General features: G+C 34.1%; 1 protein-coding gene across 1 annotated transcript in view; it reads left to right on the top strand.

Moving 5' to 3' along the window:
- The first annotated feature begins 3,045 nt into the window (after positions 1 to 3,045).
- TRPC1 (Short transient receptor putative channel 1) overlaps positions 3,046 to 20,451 on the top strand; it is a 47,740-nt gene continuing 30,334 nt past the window's right edge. Inside the window, exons 1-4 of the mRNA XM_051208163.1 lie at positions 3,046 to 3,530; positions 8,182 to 8,511; positions 15,281 to 15,505; positions 18,412 to 18,646. Of these exons, the coding sequence (XP_051065997.1) occupies positions 3,087 to 3,530; positions 8,182 to 8,511; positions 15,281 to 15,505; positions 18,412 to 18,646 (1,234 nt within the window). The 5' untranslated portion in view covers positions 3,046 to 3,086. The remainder of the gene's footprint in view (positions 3,531 to 8,181; positions 8,512 to 15,280; positions 15,506 to 18,411; positions 18,647 to 20,451) is intronic.

Here is a 20,451-nt window from a genome sequence, read left to right as displayed (position 1 = left end):
GGACGAAACGGCCTTCCAGTGCTTCCAGGTTTTCCAAGGTATTCTAGCTTCAATTGACTCATGATTTCAACAAGTGAAGTTCCTAAAAATCTCCACAAAACCCATTCTGATAAGAAAAAAGGTTGTTTTTATTACGCTGGTATATTTATATGGTTAATACTAAATCATCAATAAAATTTATTCCAAGTTTGACCTATTTCCTATGTGAAACTATTGATTATAACATAACACTAATATTACATAGGTTTTCTTACTATCAATTTGTACTTTTTATCTATATATGCAGTTACCTGATCTACTTCGTTATGATCATTGACTCAAGAATTACGTTGACTAGTTTATTATTTTCGTGTCTTTAGAACTTATACATTACATTAATATGATCTTTATCGTCTGTGATATATGGTTTAAGTGAGCTAGAGATTTTTGGCTTCCATGATTTTAATCATTGTTATCCAACATATTATAACATTATCGTGTTAGTTAGCAGTGATAACGTTTGAAACAATTTGTTCAGTTACTTACTTACGCCTGTTACTCCTGGTCGAGGAGCATAGAACGTCCACCAGCACTCACCATCCAATCGTGTCCTGGGAAATCCTTTCCAGTTTTTCACAGTTGTAATTCATCCTTCTCATATAGGCATCTATTTCCCGACGTAATGTGTTGTTTAGCCTCCCTCTCTTCCGCTTCCCTTCACGATTCCAAGTTAGGGCTTGTCTCGTGATGCACTTTAGTGATTTGCGTAATGTATGTCCCATCCATTTCCATTGTCTTTTCCTGATTTCCTCATCAGCTGGAACCTGGTTTGTTCTCTCCCAGAGAAGGCTATTGCTGATGGTATCCGGCCAGTGGATGTTGATTATCTTGAGTAGACAACTATTTATAAATACTTGTACCTTTTTGATGGTGGTTGTATTAGATCTCTAAGTTTCAGCTCCGCACAGTAAAACTGCCTTGGCGTTCGTATTGAAGATTTTCACTTTGATATTGGTTGAAAGTTGTTTTGAGTTCCATATGTTCTTCAATTGTATGAATGTAGCCCCTGCTTTGCCAGTCCTCTCTTTGCATCTGTATCTGATCTGTTAGGGCATTTACAAAAAATGGTAACTTCATAAGTGTCATCATCGTGAAAAATTGATTTTATTAACCTGATCAACTTTACACACGGTATCGTGCTCACGGCTCCATTACAGTAGCATTCAAAATGGACCTAGTAGAAAGATGCCTCGGAATGAAGGTTTATTGTGTTTGATTAGTATCTGACGATTCATCATAACTTCCTTACATAGATTTGTAGAGACTGTTCATTGAAAATGATTAAAAATGTCAGACATGACTAACAGTAAAAAATCAATGACAATCTTGTAGTAACTTTTTGTGTCACAGTATACAAATGATACAATAATCTTTTAATAAAAAGAAATCTATTCCTCAATACTTACGCCTGTTACTCCCAATGGAGCATAGGCCGCCGACCAGCATTCTCCAACAGATTCTGTCCTAGGCCTGCTTCTCTAATTCCATCCCATTCTTGTTTATTTTTCTCATGTCTATCTCCATTTCCCGGCGTAATGTGTTCTTTGTCCCTCCTCTTTTCCTTTGGCCTTGAGGATTCCATGTGAAGGCTTGTCTTGTGACGCAGTTGGGTGCTTTCCTCAACGTGTGTCCTATCAACTTCCAGCGCTGCTTCCTAATTTCTTCCTCCACTGGGATCTGGTTTGTTCTCTTCCACAGTACATTGTTGCTAATAGTGTCCGGCCAACTGATCCGAATTATTTTACGTAGATAACTGTTAATAAACACCTGTATCTTCTGAATGATGGCTTTCGTAGTTCTCCAGGTTTCCGCCCCATACAGTAGAACTGTCTTGACATTTGTATTGAAAATTCTGACCTTGGTGTTAGGTGATAGCTGTTTTGAGTTCCAGAAGTTCTTCAATTGTAAATATGCTGCTCTTGCTTTGCCGATCCGCGCCTTCACATCTGCATCAGATCCACCGTGTTCATAAATGATGCTCGCCATATATGTAAAGGTTTTTACATCTTCCAAATCTTCTCCGTCAATTGTGATTAGATTGGTGCATGCTGTGTTGTATCGTATTTCTAAATACATGTTATTCTTATTACTACTATACAATCTCACCCCTTGTGATCCTACAATCTTATCATATCGTTATATTTAGGGCATTTCCCGGTATTTAATTATGTCAAGCATTTTAAACCATATATGAACAAAAGGTACTGTTGATCACTTTATCATCATCTTAGATCAAGTTTATCAAGATATTCTTGAACAAATAATCTTTTATTGTTGAAAAATTTATAAACCCATAATTAATTAACTACACTTATAGTAATATAAGCATACAAAGAACACATATAACATAAACCAATTAGACATAAGATGAAATATAACATATATGACTATATGAAAAAGTACATTACAAGCTATATATTCCAATCCTAGTGAATTAGGTATTTGCATAGGTTTAGTCACTGAGATTGTTTGATTCTTATGTTTATATAGTACACATAAATTTACTTAAATTATATGCATAAGTCGAACATATTCATAGACAAAGAACTAATTCCCTTATATACAATAGGTTCTTTTTGTTGTTGTTGTTGTTCTTTTAACCATTCATCAATACATTTTCATTTATCATATTATCATTATTCATTCTTACCATAATCAAATCAATCCTATTTGCTTACAGATCCCCCAATTTCATTTTCAAATTACTTAGAGATTATTGAAATACTTATGAAACTAACAAATGAATTACAATTCAATCATCGATATGGTTACACAACTGAATAAACTATAAACAACTAATTATCATGAATTCATCTATGAAACATTCATATCAATCAAAACGTTCCTTGAGTACAAATAATTTAGAACAATTTCATAGAAATATAACATTTACGGAAAAGCGTAAATATTCAAAGAATTCAAAATCATTCAATAAACATCCATGGAATACATCATTAATTCAATTACATAATAATAATAATAAAAGTATAGATGAATGTGAATTACGACAAATTCATGATTTGTTAAATGAAATTGGAAATAATGATATGAATACTAGTACTACTACTACTACTACCCTTGGTAACAATAATAATAATAATAATGATAATAATAATTGTAATCGTTTATTCAAACATCAAACAACTATTGATTTAAATAATATAGAATTACCAATTATTGAAGGGGAATTAACTGATATAGAACGTTTATATTTATATGCTGCTGAACAAGGTGATTTAGGTACAATTAAACAATTAACGGATCAAGCAAATGAATTAAAATTAAATTTAAATTGTACAGATACATTAGGACGTGATGTATTACGTATTGCTATTGAAAATGAACATATGGAATTATTACAATTTCTTGTAGCATTACCAAAATTAGATTTAAAAGATTGTATATTACATGCTATCAATGAAGATAATGTTATCGCTGTAGAAATTATATTACATGCACAAGCAGAACGTGGTGGTAAAAAAAATTTACGGGTTAGTAGTTGTCTTTCTTTTCTTCTTGTTGTTGTTGAAATGTATTGTTTTGCTTCTTTAGTACTTTAAAAGAATTAGTGATTGACAATAATCAAGAGAATGGCAAGGCTATAAAGTTTTATCAATTGATGTGGTTAGGATAGTTGCCTATTGTGAAGTAGAATGTAAAATAATAATCGTCAACGAAATCGTCAAAGAGCACTGAAATCAGATTTCGTGCTAGTTGGTTCTCAACAACATGCACTATCTGTAGTTTTATTAACGAATTACAGGCTAATTTATACAAACAGGTCATCTCTACAAGTGGACATCATTGAACAAAATAGGTCAGTGTAACGTCTCTGGGTGTAACTGTATGATATGGAGGCCTATCTTAAAGGGAGTATCATTTCATTTAGATTTCGTTTACCCTTTACTGATGACTGCCAAACAAAAAGAAATCTAATTCTATTTCTTCTCGACACGATACTCTTTTCTATCGTATGAACGTATGCGATTTCATGCTATCTATTGTAACAATCTTACACACTGATCGACAACTTATTGATAGTTGCTTTCACTTCTCGTAACTATGCAAGTCGGTCAACAGTACATGATTAACACTATGAATTAGCCAAAACATCATTAATCAATACTCGCCAATCGATTTATGTATCGTGATATCTTTGTATAATCATTTGACTAAACCGAACAATCCTTCATGGTTCATGATGTAAAATCACTTTTACCTTACTTACTGACGCCTGTTACTCCTCGTGGAGAAGCATAGGCACTTTTCATCTAACCCTGTCCTGGGTAATCCTTTCCAGTTTTTTTCAGTTGTTATTCATCCTTTTCATATCTGCTCCTATTTCCTGACGTAATGTGTTCTTTGGAAAATGATTTTTAAACCAAGTAATAATTACATCACTGAAAATGTTCATTCGGGTTTTATATAGTGCTAAACACAAATTTAGACAATTTTATTTTAACGATTAACAAAATAGTCTATAAGCTGTATTCTTTTATTACCCTTCTTTCTTCTAAAGAAATTATAATCAGGTTATCCATTTCAAAATCACTTTGAATGAAACAAAATATATTGATCACTCAGGAATTAGAATTATTGACATTGAAATTAAGGCTACTTAGGTGAGACTATAACTTATGGACGACCTCTGAACGATACTCAAGTGACTTTGAGAGTGTCTATCTAATAACTACGACCAAATCAGGGTTATAAACCAGTATGAGGAATTACAATTATGATTTACAGTTGATGATTAAGGTTAGATATTAAATTTGGGGTTTTCATCATAAACTGACATCAGCTATAATGCCAAAACTCTATTTAGCCAAATGGATGAGTGAATTTGGCGCCAAAATCCGAGATCTGTTATCTTATACGTGATTGGTTCGTTTATAAATTATAGTCACGTCGGCGACTTATATAAGTATATTTAATGCTAATATTGACTTATTCATGTCAACATTTTCAGAATTATTCATATGACTTCTAGAAGAGATACTCATGATATTCATTACTTAAAACAAACCTATACTAATATTCTCCATATTTTAATAATCAATTTAACATGTTATTTATTTTTATTTATTTGAACATATAGATACTGTTACAAGGGGGCACCAGATACATATGCGCCACATAAATCTCATTTGATTTGTGTGAGGGCCGTGATACTGGCCGGGTGCCCAAACCGAAGCAGGCGGTTTTCTTAGGTGGCCACCCTCCGAGCCTTCGACCTAAATGTATGACCCGCAAGGCAGAGTTGCAACGTCAGGGGATGCGGTCCCATGGTAATCGGTAACCAATAATATGTTCATAGGCCATTTGTTCCTTCGAAATACTGAAGCCCATGTACACCATTAGTTTGAAATCATTGTTTACCAACTCCCCCAGGCAGATCCTCCATATCAAACAATCCGGTTTAAACACCGTACATCCTCATTTCGTCCTCTCAATTTTGTAAACAACAGCCCCGGCACGAGAAGGCAGTGAGTAGAACTTCCCTGGCAGAGGCTTTATACTCGTGGCTAGAGCTTTTATGTAATAACCATCATTAAACAAGAAAAAAAAGATAGAAATGACTAAATGATAAACTTAAGAAATTTCCATAATTTTCTTTCACCATCTATTCTATTCTTGCATAAATTAACTCAAAATAATCATACAAAATAGACAAACTAATCAAAATGTACCATAATGTCATCATCTCTGTGTGATTTCACCAATTTATTGATCAATACGTTTGTATCAAACTAATTTATTTGTGGATAGTGAACTTTATTGAAGGTGATATGTCGTATATGGTTAATCTAAAACGGTTACTTGTATGTTGTAGTGAAACGACTTATATCCGATATTTCTAGGTTTTTATTTTGAATACAACAATAAAATAAATATCCAAATCAAATAACTAGTGATCATACATTTTATGTAATACATAATTTAGTTGAATGTGTTTCGGTGAATGTGTTCAATCGCTAACACAATAAAGTCTGATTTACAATTCACGTGCTGTGTTTTGTAATATCTTAGGTGTAACATGTGAATCTACAAAATTCATTAAAACAAATTCGAATCTTTTACCTGACAATACTGTTCGGAATAAGATGGATATCAAAGAAATGAAGTTTTCTATTACAAAAGAAATATTATTGGAATAGTTTAAGTCACCACAGTTTTATACTACTATTGGTAATCTGATGTTACTAACTAATCAAAGTGAATAGATTTTCTATTGTTAAGGTATGGTTAGCGAAACTATAATTTATGAACGGACCAATCACGTATAAGATAACAGATCTTGGGTTTAGGTTCACTCATCCATTTGGCTAAATAGAGTTTTGGCATTATAGCTGATGTCAGTTTATGATGAAAACCCCAAATTTAATATCTAACCTTAATCATCAACTGTAAATCATAATTGTAATTCCTCATACTGGTTTATAACCCTGATTTGGTCGTAGTTATTAGGTGGACACTCTCAAAGCTACTTGAGCGTCGTTCAGAGGTCGTCCATAAATTATAGTCTCGCCGAATGGTTTCTTAGAGTAAATATTCGGATTGAATCATATGAATAGATATTAATAGATGGGTATTTGGAAAAATTGTTTCACATTCACATTTGTTTATCATGCCGTAATGAATTTAATGTAATGCAATCACATACTTAATACAAAGGAATTCAAATAAGGCGGCTAACTTTTAATTTAACATAGATAATTTTATGTGATGATATCTTCTAGTGTAGTTAACTCTCATGGTTCTGAAATATGGAAACATGTTTCGTGAATTTTGTGTCATTTACAGATGATAAGCTCATAGATGGATTAAATTAAAATTCTACTGGCCAAAAATTGACAAAACTCAACTTGTACTAAGGTTTTAAATTTCTTTTGAAAATTTCTTAAGGTTACTACAATATTAAAACAGTTGAATCAAAGCGTGTTTTTGATGCATGAACCGGATGCACTTATGTGTTAAGCTCTAGGTTACATATAATTGACTGAAAGATGTTCACTACGGAGCCTTATTTATATGGATACACATCTATTTCTATGTAACTCTTTTATATAACCATAAATATTTCCCCGATCGACTTTATGTAGGTTCCATATGATTTTTACATTCACTCAATGATAACTAAAAATATGAGAACCACAATTAAATTTGTTCAAGCAGTTTAATTAATCAAAAGGTTTGAATTATTTATTCTGGTTAGCGTTTTTTTAGCGAGTTAGTTTTCTACGGGATGTGATCGCTAACCTTGTGCCCAACCTCCTCCTTTACCCCGTGCTTGGGACCGGCAGTAACCCTAGAAGAGCTACAGGCGAAGTTGGCAAAGCAAAGGCCGCATTCCTACAATTGAAAAATATATGGAACACAAAACAACTTTCAACCAATATCAAAGTAAAAATCTTCAACACGAATGTCAAGGCAGTTCTACTGTATGGAGCTGAAACTTCCAGAAGTACTACAACCATCATCAAAACAATACAAGTATTTATAAATAGTTGTCTACGCAAGATACTCAACATCCATTGGCCGGATACCATCAGCAACACAATTCTGTGGGAGAGAAGAAACCAGTTTTCAAACGAAGAGGAAATTAGGAAAAGACTATGGAAATGGATGAGACATACATTACGCAAATCATCAAACAGCATCACGACGCAAGCGCTAACTTGGAATCGTGAGGGGAAGCGGAAAAGGGGGATGCCAAACAATACATTATGTCGGGAAATAAAAACAGACATGAAAGGGATGAATAACAACTGGAAAGGATTTCCCAGGACACGGTTGGATGGAGAATGCTGGTGGTTGGTCTATGCTCCTTCACGAGGAGTAACAGGCGTAGGTAAGTAAGTAAGTTTAATTAATTATCACTGACAATACAGTTGACATTTCGCATCACTTGAAATTCATATAGTATCGTTTCCATTTTGCTAGAGCACAAAATAGTTTTCATTGAAGTTGTACCATGTTAATTATTCGTCACAAGATCAATCATTAAACAATCTATAGTAGTCATCGAACTGTGAATTTATCTCTAAAACGTATATATTACATTTTTCCGATCAAATTCGTTCACAAACACATTATGTAACATTTAATCTAGACTCTTTATCTTTACTTTTATCTATTTAGGGACTACTTGGACGTTTTCAATCCTCATCATTTACACCTGATATTAATGGAATAATTTTAGCAGCACATCGTGATAATTATGTAATATTAAAATTATTACTTGATCGTGGTGATCGCATCTATAAACCGCATGATTTACGATGTGCATGTAATATATGTACACAAGCAAGACGTGAAAATGGATTACAACATTCAACATTACGAATTAATACATATCGTGCTTTAACAAGTCCATCATTTATCATTTTAACCAGTAGTGATCCGATTTTAACAGCTTTTGAATTAAGTTGGGAGTTGAAAAAGTTGGGTGAACTTGAAAATGAATTTAGAGTGAGTTTCTATTATGTAAAATGTTTTATTTGAATGATAGTTAAATACAGGTTAAGTGCTTTTCTTTGACAAAATAATTCAATGTACATAGAAATGGATCTTCAAAATGATCATTTATCAACAGAAGTTGATCATTTACATATCTTAATATCAATGATAAGAAAATACAAACCCTTACTTACTTACGCCTGCTACTCCTAATAAGGCATAGGCCGCCGACCAGCATTCTCCAACCCACTCTGTCCTCCGCCTTCTTTTCTAATTCCATCCAATTCTTGTTCATTCTTCTCATGTTTATTTCCATTTCCCGGCGTAATGTGTTCTTTGGTCTTCCTGTTTTCCTTTGGCCTTGAGGATTCCATGTGGGGCCTTGTGTTGTAACGCAGTTGGGTGCTTTCCTCAATGTGTGTCCTATCCACTTCCACTTGAAGTCCCTCCGGGGGCTACTGCCGGTCCCAAGCCCGGATGAAGGGGGAGGGTTGGGCATGGAGTTAGCGACCCTATCCAGTAGAAAACTGTCTCGCTAAAAAACGCTAGCAAACCCTTACAAACATAAATGAAGTTAACTCTTGAAAACTAATGCAATTTAATACAATAAAACAGTAATTTTCGTTAATTATATTTACGGAATTCTATTTGTTATAGAAAAGAGTATCTTTATGTATGATTATTTAACGTAAAGGAAAACCAGGGTTATGGGTTTATTCAAACCCATTACATTTGGGTTATTAGTCATTTACTCTAACTTCACTTATGAAGTTGAGTACTGTGTTATGCTATACAAATACTATTAGCATTTCACTTCGATATTTATCTAAAAGAGTGAATTTAAAATAAAAGCTAGTTAAATAAAGTTTATTTGTATCAGAAGGGGTTTTGTGGAGATTGTAGTAATTTCAATAGTTGAGATCATGATTCAATTGAAGCTAGATCACCATGGAAAACCTGGAAGCACTGGACTGTTATATCTTGGACATTACTTCTTGGCATATTTGCCTAGAGCCCTACTACTGGATTAGTCTACCTCTTCCTGACATTTTATAGGACTTAGTTATTTTAAATCGTTAGCTAACTAAGCAATCGTAGGCTTATAATAATAACCGTAGAGTTGTGTAATTCTTGGAGGAAACTGAAATTTATCTTTCAAGTTCGTGATATAAGCCCTTTGACAAGCTTTTGGTATCAAGATACATCATAAATCCAATGAAAGACATTAGATCAATATAATGTTATGTCCGGCTGATTTACTTTTATTTTTCTAGTTATTTTTTTTTGTCAACTAGACGCTGGAATCTACCTGCAGTTTCTTATGTTTCTGTCATATTTCAGTTACACAATATTAATCATTTGTTTTGCAATCCTATATATGAACACCACAACACTTCAACATTCCCTATTTATGCAGATTTTAACAAACCATAGTAGCATAAAAACATCGTATCACAATTTTTGATTAACTCTATGTAGGTTAGCCTTACTACGAAAATACAGTGCTTGTATGACCATACATAGTTAGCTACAAACAAGGGATAATACTATTAGGATATTTGAAAACGATGATGATATCAGTGTCCATTTTCAAGATCAAAGATATCATTTTTAGTAAAATATCTATTTTCCATACCTCTCAACAAAATTATAGAGGATTTTGAAATAATAATGCCACTTGTTATTCAGTTATTCAACCACAATTAAACGTTATTTGAATTAGAGGCCTAATCATCCTACCTCAGTACAGTTGAATGACTTAACTGTATCGCAATTATAAGGCTTGACATATTTGATTGATAAGTCAGGGCACTAGATATCCTGAGCCGTATGAGAATAAAGAGTTCAATAAACAGTGTAGTATGTCATCAATCAACGATACATGATAGCAACTGGGTTTTACTTTTAAATTTTTCATATACATTGTTTTAATTGACATACAATTTTTCACCATTCGGTTATGTTTATAAAATGGATAAAACCATAATTCTAATGAATTGATGATTTGGTAAATCACACTGCGAAGTATGTCCATGATGTAAATAGGGGAAAATAAGCGAAGTTTGTAATACCTGTTCATTTTCCTTTTTTTTTTTGAAAATAGCAATTCAATCGAATAGATGGGTGGTAGATTTTAAAGAGGAGAAATATAAGTGTATCAGATTTTAAATCTAAGTGATTCCTAATGAAGATATAAATATCAAACTCACTGGATTCGAACTCAAGAATATAAAAAAAGGATCATAGATTAGACTCGACTCCTGTAACGTTATGGTTGCAAATAAATACCGAAACTTAATAGTAGTTTCAGACAAACACCTAGTACCTAATAGTTTATGAAATGACAAAAACGTTATGATAGAAAATTATCTTAAAAATTCACTTCGTTATCATAGAGCATGGATTAGAGTACTGATAATGATAGATAATATACTGAACGACTTGGTTTGATTTAGTGACTGAATGAATGAATTCATAACAATGAATGTACTAACATGGTACTATGATAAACATAGTGAATTGTTTTGAGAAAATGAATTTCAAAAATGCAAATATTTTTATTTTGTCTAGTAAATATTCATATGGAGTTTTAACTTGGATTTAGGTTGAAAAAGTCAGTCTTCAATTGCTGATCATTCACTATTCTTCTGTGGAATGTCATGAATTTTGATTTCACTAGTATATCAATAAGTACTTACTTACTTACTTACGCCTGTTACTCCCAATGGAGCATGGGCCGCATATCAAGAAGTACCATATAGTTAACAATCTCTAATCACAAAACATTTGTCATAATTAGCCATTTTTTAGCTTATCTAATAAGATGAATTTAACCAGATACAAGGTAAAAATCAAGGAGCACTGGACATCTGTTATGTACCTAGTTTAGAATATCTTAACATCATATATCTGTAACCTTACTAGATATCGATAGAAAGACGTATATGTCATTTCCACTGTTGAGTTCATATCCAATAACCAACATTTCTTGATCATAATTTTTCGTCATGAGGGATATCTATCTTTTATCAAAATTGTGAAACATTGGGGGCTAACCCTACGGTCTAAAGAAGGGCATTTTCCACTTGATCTTTGTGTTCTAATTCCCACATCTAAAGATGGTGTATTGACACACTTTTAAAGAGTCCCACTTCAGAATGAAACCGTTGTTCATTATTCTCGGTTTACGATAGTTGCCTAAATAAAATCATTTTGTAATTTCAACTGAAAATTTGATGCATTTCTAGCTTGAAATGCTAAGTAGTTTTAGAGTTATGAAATTAAATTATACACACAACACTTAAGATTCAAAGTATTCATGTCAAATCTAAATCACCATGTAAACCGAAATGATTGATTTCGGTACTAAAAATTAATCTTTTAGCTAAATTATAAGCTGATATTTGACATTTCAAATTAATTATTACAAACGGACAACGGTAATAATGAACTTTTGATTGTCCCTTGTAACTTGGCATCAATCTGAATGCCTTTTATATTTCCGAATGAAAGAGATTTGTGATAAAACTTTTTAAAAATTTCTTAATTCTATACTTTTATGCTGTATATCGTCATCGAAAGTAATTGCATTAACATTTTTGTACGAAACTTATGCATTGCAACATGAATTCTGATGGATATTTCTTGATACAGTTGAATAAATTTATTAAAATAATGTATATTTATCGAATAAGTCTACAGTATAGTCACTGGAAGCACGGGATACAGTGGACAGATACGATGCAGCTGGACGATCTAAAGTTCGCAGATGATCTGGTTCTTCTACCGCACACTCAACAGCCAATGCAGGAGAAGACGACCAGTGCAGCAGCAGTAGGTCTCAATATACACAAAGAGAAAAGCAAGATTCTCCAATACAACACAGCATGCACCAACCCAGTCACAATTGACGGAGAAGATTTGGGTAGCATCATTTATGAACACGGTGGATCTGATGCAGATGTGAAGGCGCGGATCGAAAAAGCAAGAGCAGCATATTTACAATCGAAGAACATCTGGAACTCAAAGCAACTGTCAACCAACACCAAGGTCAGAATTTTCAATACAAATGTCAAGACAGTTCTACTGTATGGGGCGGAAACCTGGAGAACTACAAAAGCCATCAATCAGAAGATACAGGTGTTTATTAACAGTTGTCTACGTAAAATAATTCGGATCCGTTGGCCGGACACTATTAGCAGTAACCTACTGTGGGAGAGAACAAACCAGATCCCAGTGGAGGAAGAAATTAGGAAGCAGCGCTGGAAGTGGATAGGACACACATTGAGGAAAGCACCCAGCTGCGTCACAAGACAAGCCCTCACATGGAATCCTCAAGGTCAAAGGAGGAGATGAAGACCAAAGAACACATTACGCCGGGAAATGGAGATAGACATGAGAAAAATAAACAAGAATGGGATGGAATTAGAAAAGATGGTGGAGGACAGAGTCTGTTGGAGAATGCTGGTCGGCTGCCTTTGCTCCATTGAGAGTAACAGGCGTAAGTAAGTAAGTAATAGTCACTGGAATAAATGACTCGGCTTCCCAACTCCATTTCCTTGATGTTCGATACTGAACGGGCACTGAGAATTATTACATAAAACAAGACGATGTTATATTGATTACTATCCGATGACTGATAAGTATATATTTTTTCCATGTTCATCTAGTACAGATTATTAAACCAATCTTTACACTGGTCCCGAAGCTCCTAAATCCGGGTACTGCTGCAACCAAATGTCTCAATTATTATTGAATTTAAAACAAGATGGAGTTTATGAAAGCAAATTACATCGAGATTTCAGTAGGTTAGAAGTTGTCGGTAGGATATTCAGAACCTATATTTCTTTCTAATTACTGCTTATCAGAAGGGTGTACTTGTAACATTGAAGGAACTAAGGCTTACTATCGTATTCAAACCTACGTCACCCAACTTCATAAACTGAAAAATTACCACGGTGTTGTTTGAAGTACTACGTAGTGCACATGATGTCGAACCACTTTGATTTGGGGTCATATTACAACTTGACCGAAAGAATTTTATTGACATTAAAGGACTAGATAAACACGATGTTTGTCACTACTCAGTGATCAGTTGATTATACAAATCATATTGAATGGTTAATTATGTAACTATTGAATAAAATTAGGGATACTAATCCATCAGTGAGCGATAAATCAATATCGTGTCACTAAATATTCAGGTCTGACTAAAGTCTATCAATTAAATTTTTAATATCATCAACCATCATAAATGAACGAACAACGCGAGCTATGGTCTCTTTTTAGTGACTAACTGAAGTTAAGAAGCATTTTGTTAGAACCGTAGATTTAAATTTATTATTCGTTAAATAAAACATTTTTAGCATAACAAAAGAAACCTATTTTGATATGTCCATAAATATATATTCCAGGAATATTTTATAGTGAATGCAACTTCTTAACGTTATTAAGTTCATACTGTCAAGATATTCTACACAACAAAATATTACTTACTTACTTACGCCTGTTACTCCCAATGGAGCATAGGCAGCCGACCAGCATTCTCCAACCCACTCTGTCCTCCGCCTTCTTTTCTAATTCCATCCAATTCTTGTTCATTCTTCTCATGTTTATTTCCATTTCCCGGCGTAATGTGTTCTTTGGTCTTCCTCTTTTCCTTTGACCTTGAGGATTCCATGTGAGGCCAACCCACTCTGTCCTGAACCTTCCTTTCTAGTCCTATCCTATTTTTGTTCATTTTTCTCATATCTGTCTCCATTTCTTTGGTTTTCCTCTTTTCCTTTGGCCGTGAGGATTCCATATGAGGGCTTGCCTTGTTGGGTGCTTTCCTCAATGTGTGTCCTATCCACTTCCAGTGCTTCTTCCTGATTTCTTCCACTGTGATCTGCTTTGTTTTCTCCCACAGTACGTCTAAAAACATAGAACAAAATTTACAATAAAGATAATATATTTGTAATATCCCAATCAGTAGAAGAGTTAGATTTTCGGATATTTCATAACCTAGTGTAAGCCACTTCTTCAGGGGATATATAAATAAATTAAATAACATGAAGTTTAAATAGTACAATACAGAAATATTTAGTCTGATGAATCAAAAAATAGGTCTGACAAAGTCAATGTCATGTCACTACGGTTAAAGAGATATACAATAACTCTCAGATAATCTCACCATTTTCATTAGTTATCCAAATAGAACACATACATGACATAGTCTTTTCATATAACAATGAAATTCGTGAATTAGAATACATTTACCACTCTATTTCAAAAATGTGCATTTAACAAAGATAGTATCAACTAACATTTATTGATATAATTAGAAACCTTTACCCAGTGGATTTGTGACAATTCAAGACAGGAACAGAAGGTTTTGGGACGGCTTCGGAAAGCATGACGAAGCCTCCAGAGGCTATAAAGGAGACGAAGAGATTCCATCCATTCAGAACCTGATAAAGCCTTTTAGAATATCAATATGGTATGCTACCATTGGAGGATGGGATAACTTACCTTTTTGCGGATTGGCTGAATCATAATGATGTTATAGTCAATACTGATAACTATAAATATCCGTGTTTTTCTGTACACTTTTGATTCTTACCAAATAATCACTTTACCTGTTTCTTCTGTCTTCCAATTTGCGCCTGTGAGGTTCTACACGTTTGAGTACCGTTAGTTATATATCGTATTCTGCCGTAATCAAGTAGAGGACGTAACAGAATGAAACACAAATCTTGTATAGTTGTGATTCCATTCAATAATCAATATTATTTATTTACAGACAGAGTATGAAGAATTAGAAGCGAAATGTCAAAAATTTGCAACTGACATGTTAGCACAAACTCGTAGTTCTTCTGAACTCTCAATTGTTTTAAATCATTATACTGGAGCTGATGTATCAGGTTGCCATATCAGTGGAGTAAATCATCAGTCCTTATCAGAGGATATCAATGAGAGAATGCAGTTATCAAGATTGAAATTGGCTATAAGATATGGACAAAAACAGGTATGTAAAAGAAAAAATTCTTTTCTTTGATCTGTTTTAACGATTATACAAACAGTAGTACTAAGGTTGTTAGTAATGAGCATGACTAAACAAATAATCACCTCCTTGAATCATTAAAACCTTTATGAACTGTATTTATTCAATAGGTGATCAAAGAACTTTGAGATCTTATTAGTATGAATATCACTGTTAATTATCCGTTATATTCGTCATTGGTTGTCCGATAGGTTATGAGTTGTTCTTGAATAGCCTGCCTAGATCACACTACTTATTCACCAGACATCGTTCTCCAGAATTTCTTTCTGTTATTGAAATGGCAAGTGGTAGGGACAAGGGTTATGTAAAGACAAAATAAAAATCATATATAGTCATAGTCGAGTCTTGAAGCTTATAAACTAACAAAATAATATTTGAAAAATAGTACGACGTGGTATATATTATCTCAAATAGCTTGGTCATAATGAGAAGTAGGAAATCATGATATTTGACCCTTTGCAAACGGTTCAGTAATTCTACCTCTACAATTATACCCTACTTACCATTTTATGTTCATTCATGTCGTAATAATTTAGTCTTGAATAGTAAACATGAGATATTATCACATTTGCGACAGGTTTCATATTTGTAGGGAATGAAACCAATGATCTTGCATAGCCAAAGTTAAGTCTTTCAAAATCACACTCACAGATATTATTGGTAAGTTATTTGAGTGATATCACATTAGGATTTACACGTGTTTTTATCCTGAAGCATTCAAGTAACTCAGGAAAAAGATGTTTTCCATGACTGGTAGGATACATTAAGCTGATTCTGTGTTTTATTTTAGCACAGCTATTATGCTATTCAATGTTTTGGACTCTGTCAGACAGAAGCGTTCGGGCAATAAGTAGATTAAAGCTGTTAACATGTAGCTATCTCTCATATGAATACTAGACATGCTTACAAATTCTCTACCCTACCCTGCTCAATTCTTTTGTATACAGTGAATGATTCAAGTTGAATATGTTATGGTGTCATATGAATATGCATGATCACATTAGTTCCAAATATGTTGCCATCTCACGCATAAAAATAACTACGGTGATCTATGTGTATTAATAACATAACGGGTGGGATGACAAAATAACTTATCTAGTCGCATTACATCGGTATCTGTCTAGATCAAACTCGAGCATATTATTTGATAGGTTTAGATACCAAACGATTGATCATTGTTTCATCACTTGTACAAAATAATTTCTAAAAGCAACACCAGGACTTAAAGGAACATCAACCATCAAGGCCATGAAGTCCGTTACTAAAACATTGGATTATTATCGCTGTTCACATCAAATTCTGGGTATTTTCTAATGTATATTTTAATAAGATCATATTACAGAAAATATAGTGTTTTATATTTCTATGGTGTTTATGTCCACATACCATTATTTGCCAACTCATTCCATTTTCCTTTGATAATTATTTAATCTTAAACTTTCGTTTTGAGTGTAATCTGTGTAAAAATAGACTTGTGAATATGTTATATACTGTCATGTTATTGATTGTACGCGTTTGAATAACTGATTATGGTACTAATCATAGGCACTTGTCACAATCAAATTTACTAATTAAGAGCGGCGAGACTCGAATTTATGGACGAGCCAATCAGAGGCGTTTTAGGGATTTCAAGGTTACAGTGCCAACTTCAGTGCTTAATGCTAACGTACGATCGGTTCACAAGGAATTTTGTACAAAACGTGATAATTGAGCGGCTATAACAAATAAAACGGTGAGACTATAATTTGTGTACGAATCAATCAGGTATAAGATAATAGATCTCGGATTTTAACGCGAAAGCCTTTCATCCATTTGGCTAAATAAATTTCTGGCATTATAGCTGATGTCAGTTCGTGATGAAAATCCCATATATAATTCCTAACTAAGGCGAATTACGATAATTATTGCGAACTGGATAATAAAGGCACGAGTAACATTGGCTGCAGCCAGGTACTACAGTATATACGAATGATTGGAGAGCGTACAGACTCCTACATAGGCTTGGTTATGTGCATCGTGTCGTTATCCGCATATAACATTTTGTGCACTCAACAACCGGAGTGCATACAAACAATATTGAAGCTATGTGGTATGAGGCTGGAAGAATTTTTGCGACCTTATCATGGCGCCAGAGGCCGACTACTCTGTAGCCGTGTGGATGATTTCCTCTACTGAATGCATTACGATTTTAGAACTTCTGAAACTCTTTCTAACCTTGACAAATTTTTGAACCACGTATAAGAAGTGGATCCACTTTATTTCCTTGGTTTTGTATAACATCTTTCTACTCTATGCTGACTGTTTACTGATTGGCTAATATTCCTCAAGGTCACTTAAAATTCGTTCAAAGGTCATCCATAAATTAGAGTCTCGCCTTAGAAATATTGAACATTAGAGAGTATTTAGTATTTGTTTTGAATTGATATGTACTGTCGTAATGTTCCATCCTAGAATGAAACAGATATCTGGTACATTCTAGTTTCCAATAATTGTCTAACTAAAATCATTCATTAATGAAAACCATAATATCTAGCAATCTTTACAAAATCTTTAGTTTTAAAATATAATGAATAATTCTAATTATGAATTTTATATTTAACTTATTTACTTTAATGGTTAAGATTATGAGTCAGTTGAAGCTAGACCGCCATGGAAAACCTGGAAGCACTGGACGGCCGTTTCGTCCTATTGTGAGACTCCTCAGCAGTACGCATTCACGACCTCGCCCCCTGCGAGATTCGAACCCAGGACCTACTGGCCGTCCAGTGCTTCCGGGTTTTCCATGGTGGTCTAGCTTCAACTGATTCATGATCTTAGCCATTGAAATTACTATAATATTCACAAAAGCCATCTGATTTTATTTATTTTAGTTTGTAGCTCATCCACATTGTCAACAATTATTAGCTGCTATCTGGTATGAAGGATTGCCTGGATTTCGTCAAAAACCAGTATTTGCTCAATTAACAACTATTGGAACATTATGTTCTTTATTTCCATTATTGGCTACATTTTATATGCTTGCACCACATTCAAAATTGGGTAGTATGATGAGAAAACCATTTATAAAATTTTTATGTCATAGCAGTTCATATTTATCATTTTTAGGTAAGAATTAAAAGACTAAAAAAATATCTAAAAATGTATTATTATTGGAAGGGGTTTTTGTGGATAGTATAGTAGTTTAAATAGTTGTGATCATGAGTCAATTGAAGCTAGATCACCATGGGAAACCTGGAACCATTCGGCGGTCGTTTCGTTCTATTGTAGGACGCCTCAGCAATCTCGCGAGGCGGGATCGTGGATGTGCACTTCTGAGGAATCCCATAATAGGACGAAACGGCTTTCCAATGCTTCCAGGTATTCCATGGTGTTCTAACTTCAATTGACTCATGATCTCAACTATTGAAATATATTATTGACAAATAATAAGCTAGAGATGATTTTTGATTTGAAATTTTAATGTTTAACTGAAGTGGTTGAACAGTTAATGTTGTCAGTTGAACACTAATCAAGTTGATAATCTGTACACATATCATCGGGGTGAATTAACTCCAAGGAGAACTCCAGTAATTTGATAGAAAGAATTGTAAACCATATTTTCAACAAGCTTCTGAAAATATCTTAAAGGTTCGAAACTCGAGTAATTAATCCAACTCCTAAATAATGATCAAAGTTGTTATGATGGGGAATTCAGAAGTTCTAGCAAGTAGAATTGATTTCTGTCTTAAGAAAAACAGAAACTGAATCTAAAATTTTAGTTAAAGGGAAAATTATGATCTAGATAGATCACTCATTTCTTATGGTAAGTGAGATGTTAACAATACATGATGAGTGTTGACATATTCTTATTTTGACCTTCCTATTTTCAGGAGAGAAGCACTTGGAGAGTTAGTACACTTTAGTATTGAAATTCAATCAGGTAGACAGAGATGTGATCGGATTTTTTACAAAAATAATAGTAATTTTTGATCCCTCTGACTCCGCTTGTAGCTCTCCTAGGGTTACTACCGGTCCCAACCGGGGTATAGGAGGAGGGTTGGTCGTGGGGTCATAAACTCCATCCCATACAAAACAACATTGGCAAAAAACGCTAATCAGAATAAACAAATTAGGCCACTAAGACTCTGCTCTCCATGTTAAAGCATATTCATTCGGGAGAATTACGACGCCTCATGATGAAAGCCGAGATTCTTCGGAAGTCACGAGGCCGATGTCACTTCTAACAACCAGATCAACAATTAACGTACGTACATAGAAGCTTCTGACAATGAGGAAGATCGAAACGACCAATCAAATATCTGCAGAAATGTGGAGATACAACTTGACGGTTTTCGGAATCGGTGAAATCGATTGAACCCAAGCTGAACAGCAAAAGTAAGATTAGGGAGAGATGCTTCTGTCCTCTGGTCACGAAGAAGCACGTAATGCACTTATAGAATGGGAGTCTCATGGATCCAGGATCATCAAAGCATCCTTCAAAACAAAGAAGAAGAGAGTCACAATGAGTGTTATGCACCAACCAATGGTAGCAACAACGATGGTAAAGATCAGTTATATGATAGGCGGCAATCGATAATAGCTAAGTGATCAGGAGAGGACCTCACAATTCTGATGGGAGCTCTAAACGCAAAAGTCGGAATGGACAACACTGGATATGAAGATATCATGGGACAACATGGACTGACTGGGAGAAAGGGAAGAGAATAGTGATAGATTTGCAGTCTGGTGCATTCAACAACATGGTTATAGAAGGCAAAATATTCCCACACAAACGCATACACAAAGCTACATGGGTCTCATCGGGTCACACTACACAGAACCAGATGGATTAGATTTACATCAGCAAAAAAAATTCAGAAGGTCATTGGAAGAGGTGAGAATCAGGAGAGGAGCTTACATAGCTTCATATC

Source organism: Schistosoma haematobium, chromosome 4 (assembly GCF_000699445.3).
Source record: "Schistosoma haematobium chromosome 4, whole genome shotgun sequence".
NCBI lineage: Eukaryota > Metazoa > Platyhelminthes > Trematoda > Strigeidida > Schistosomatidae > Schistosoma > Schistosoma haematobium.
Note: the sequence above shows the minus strand (reverse complement) of the source record. Positions and strands in the feature narration are given on the sequence as shown.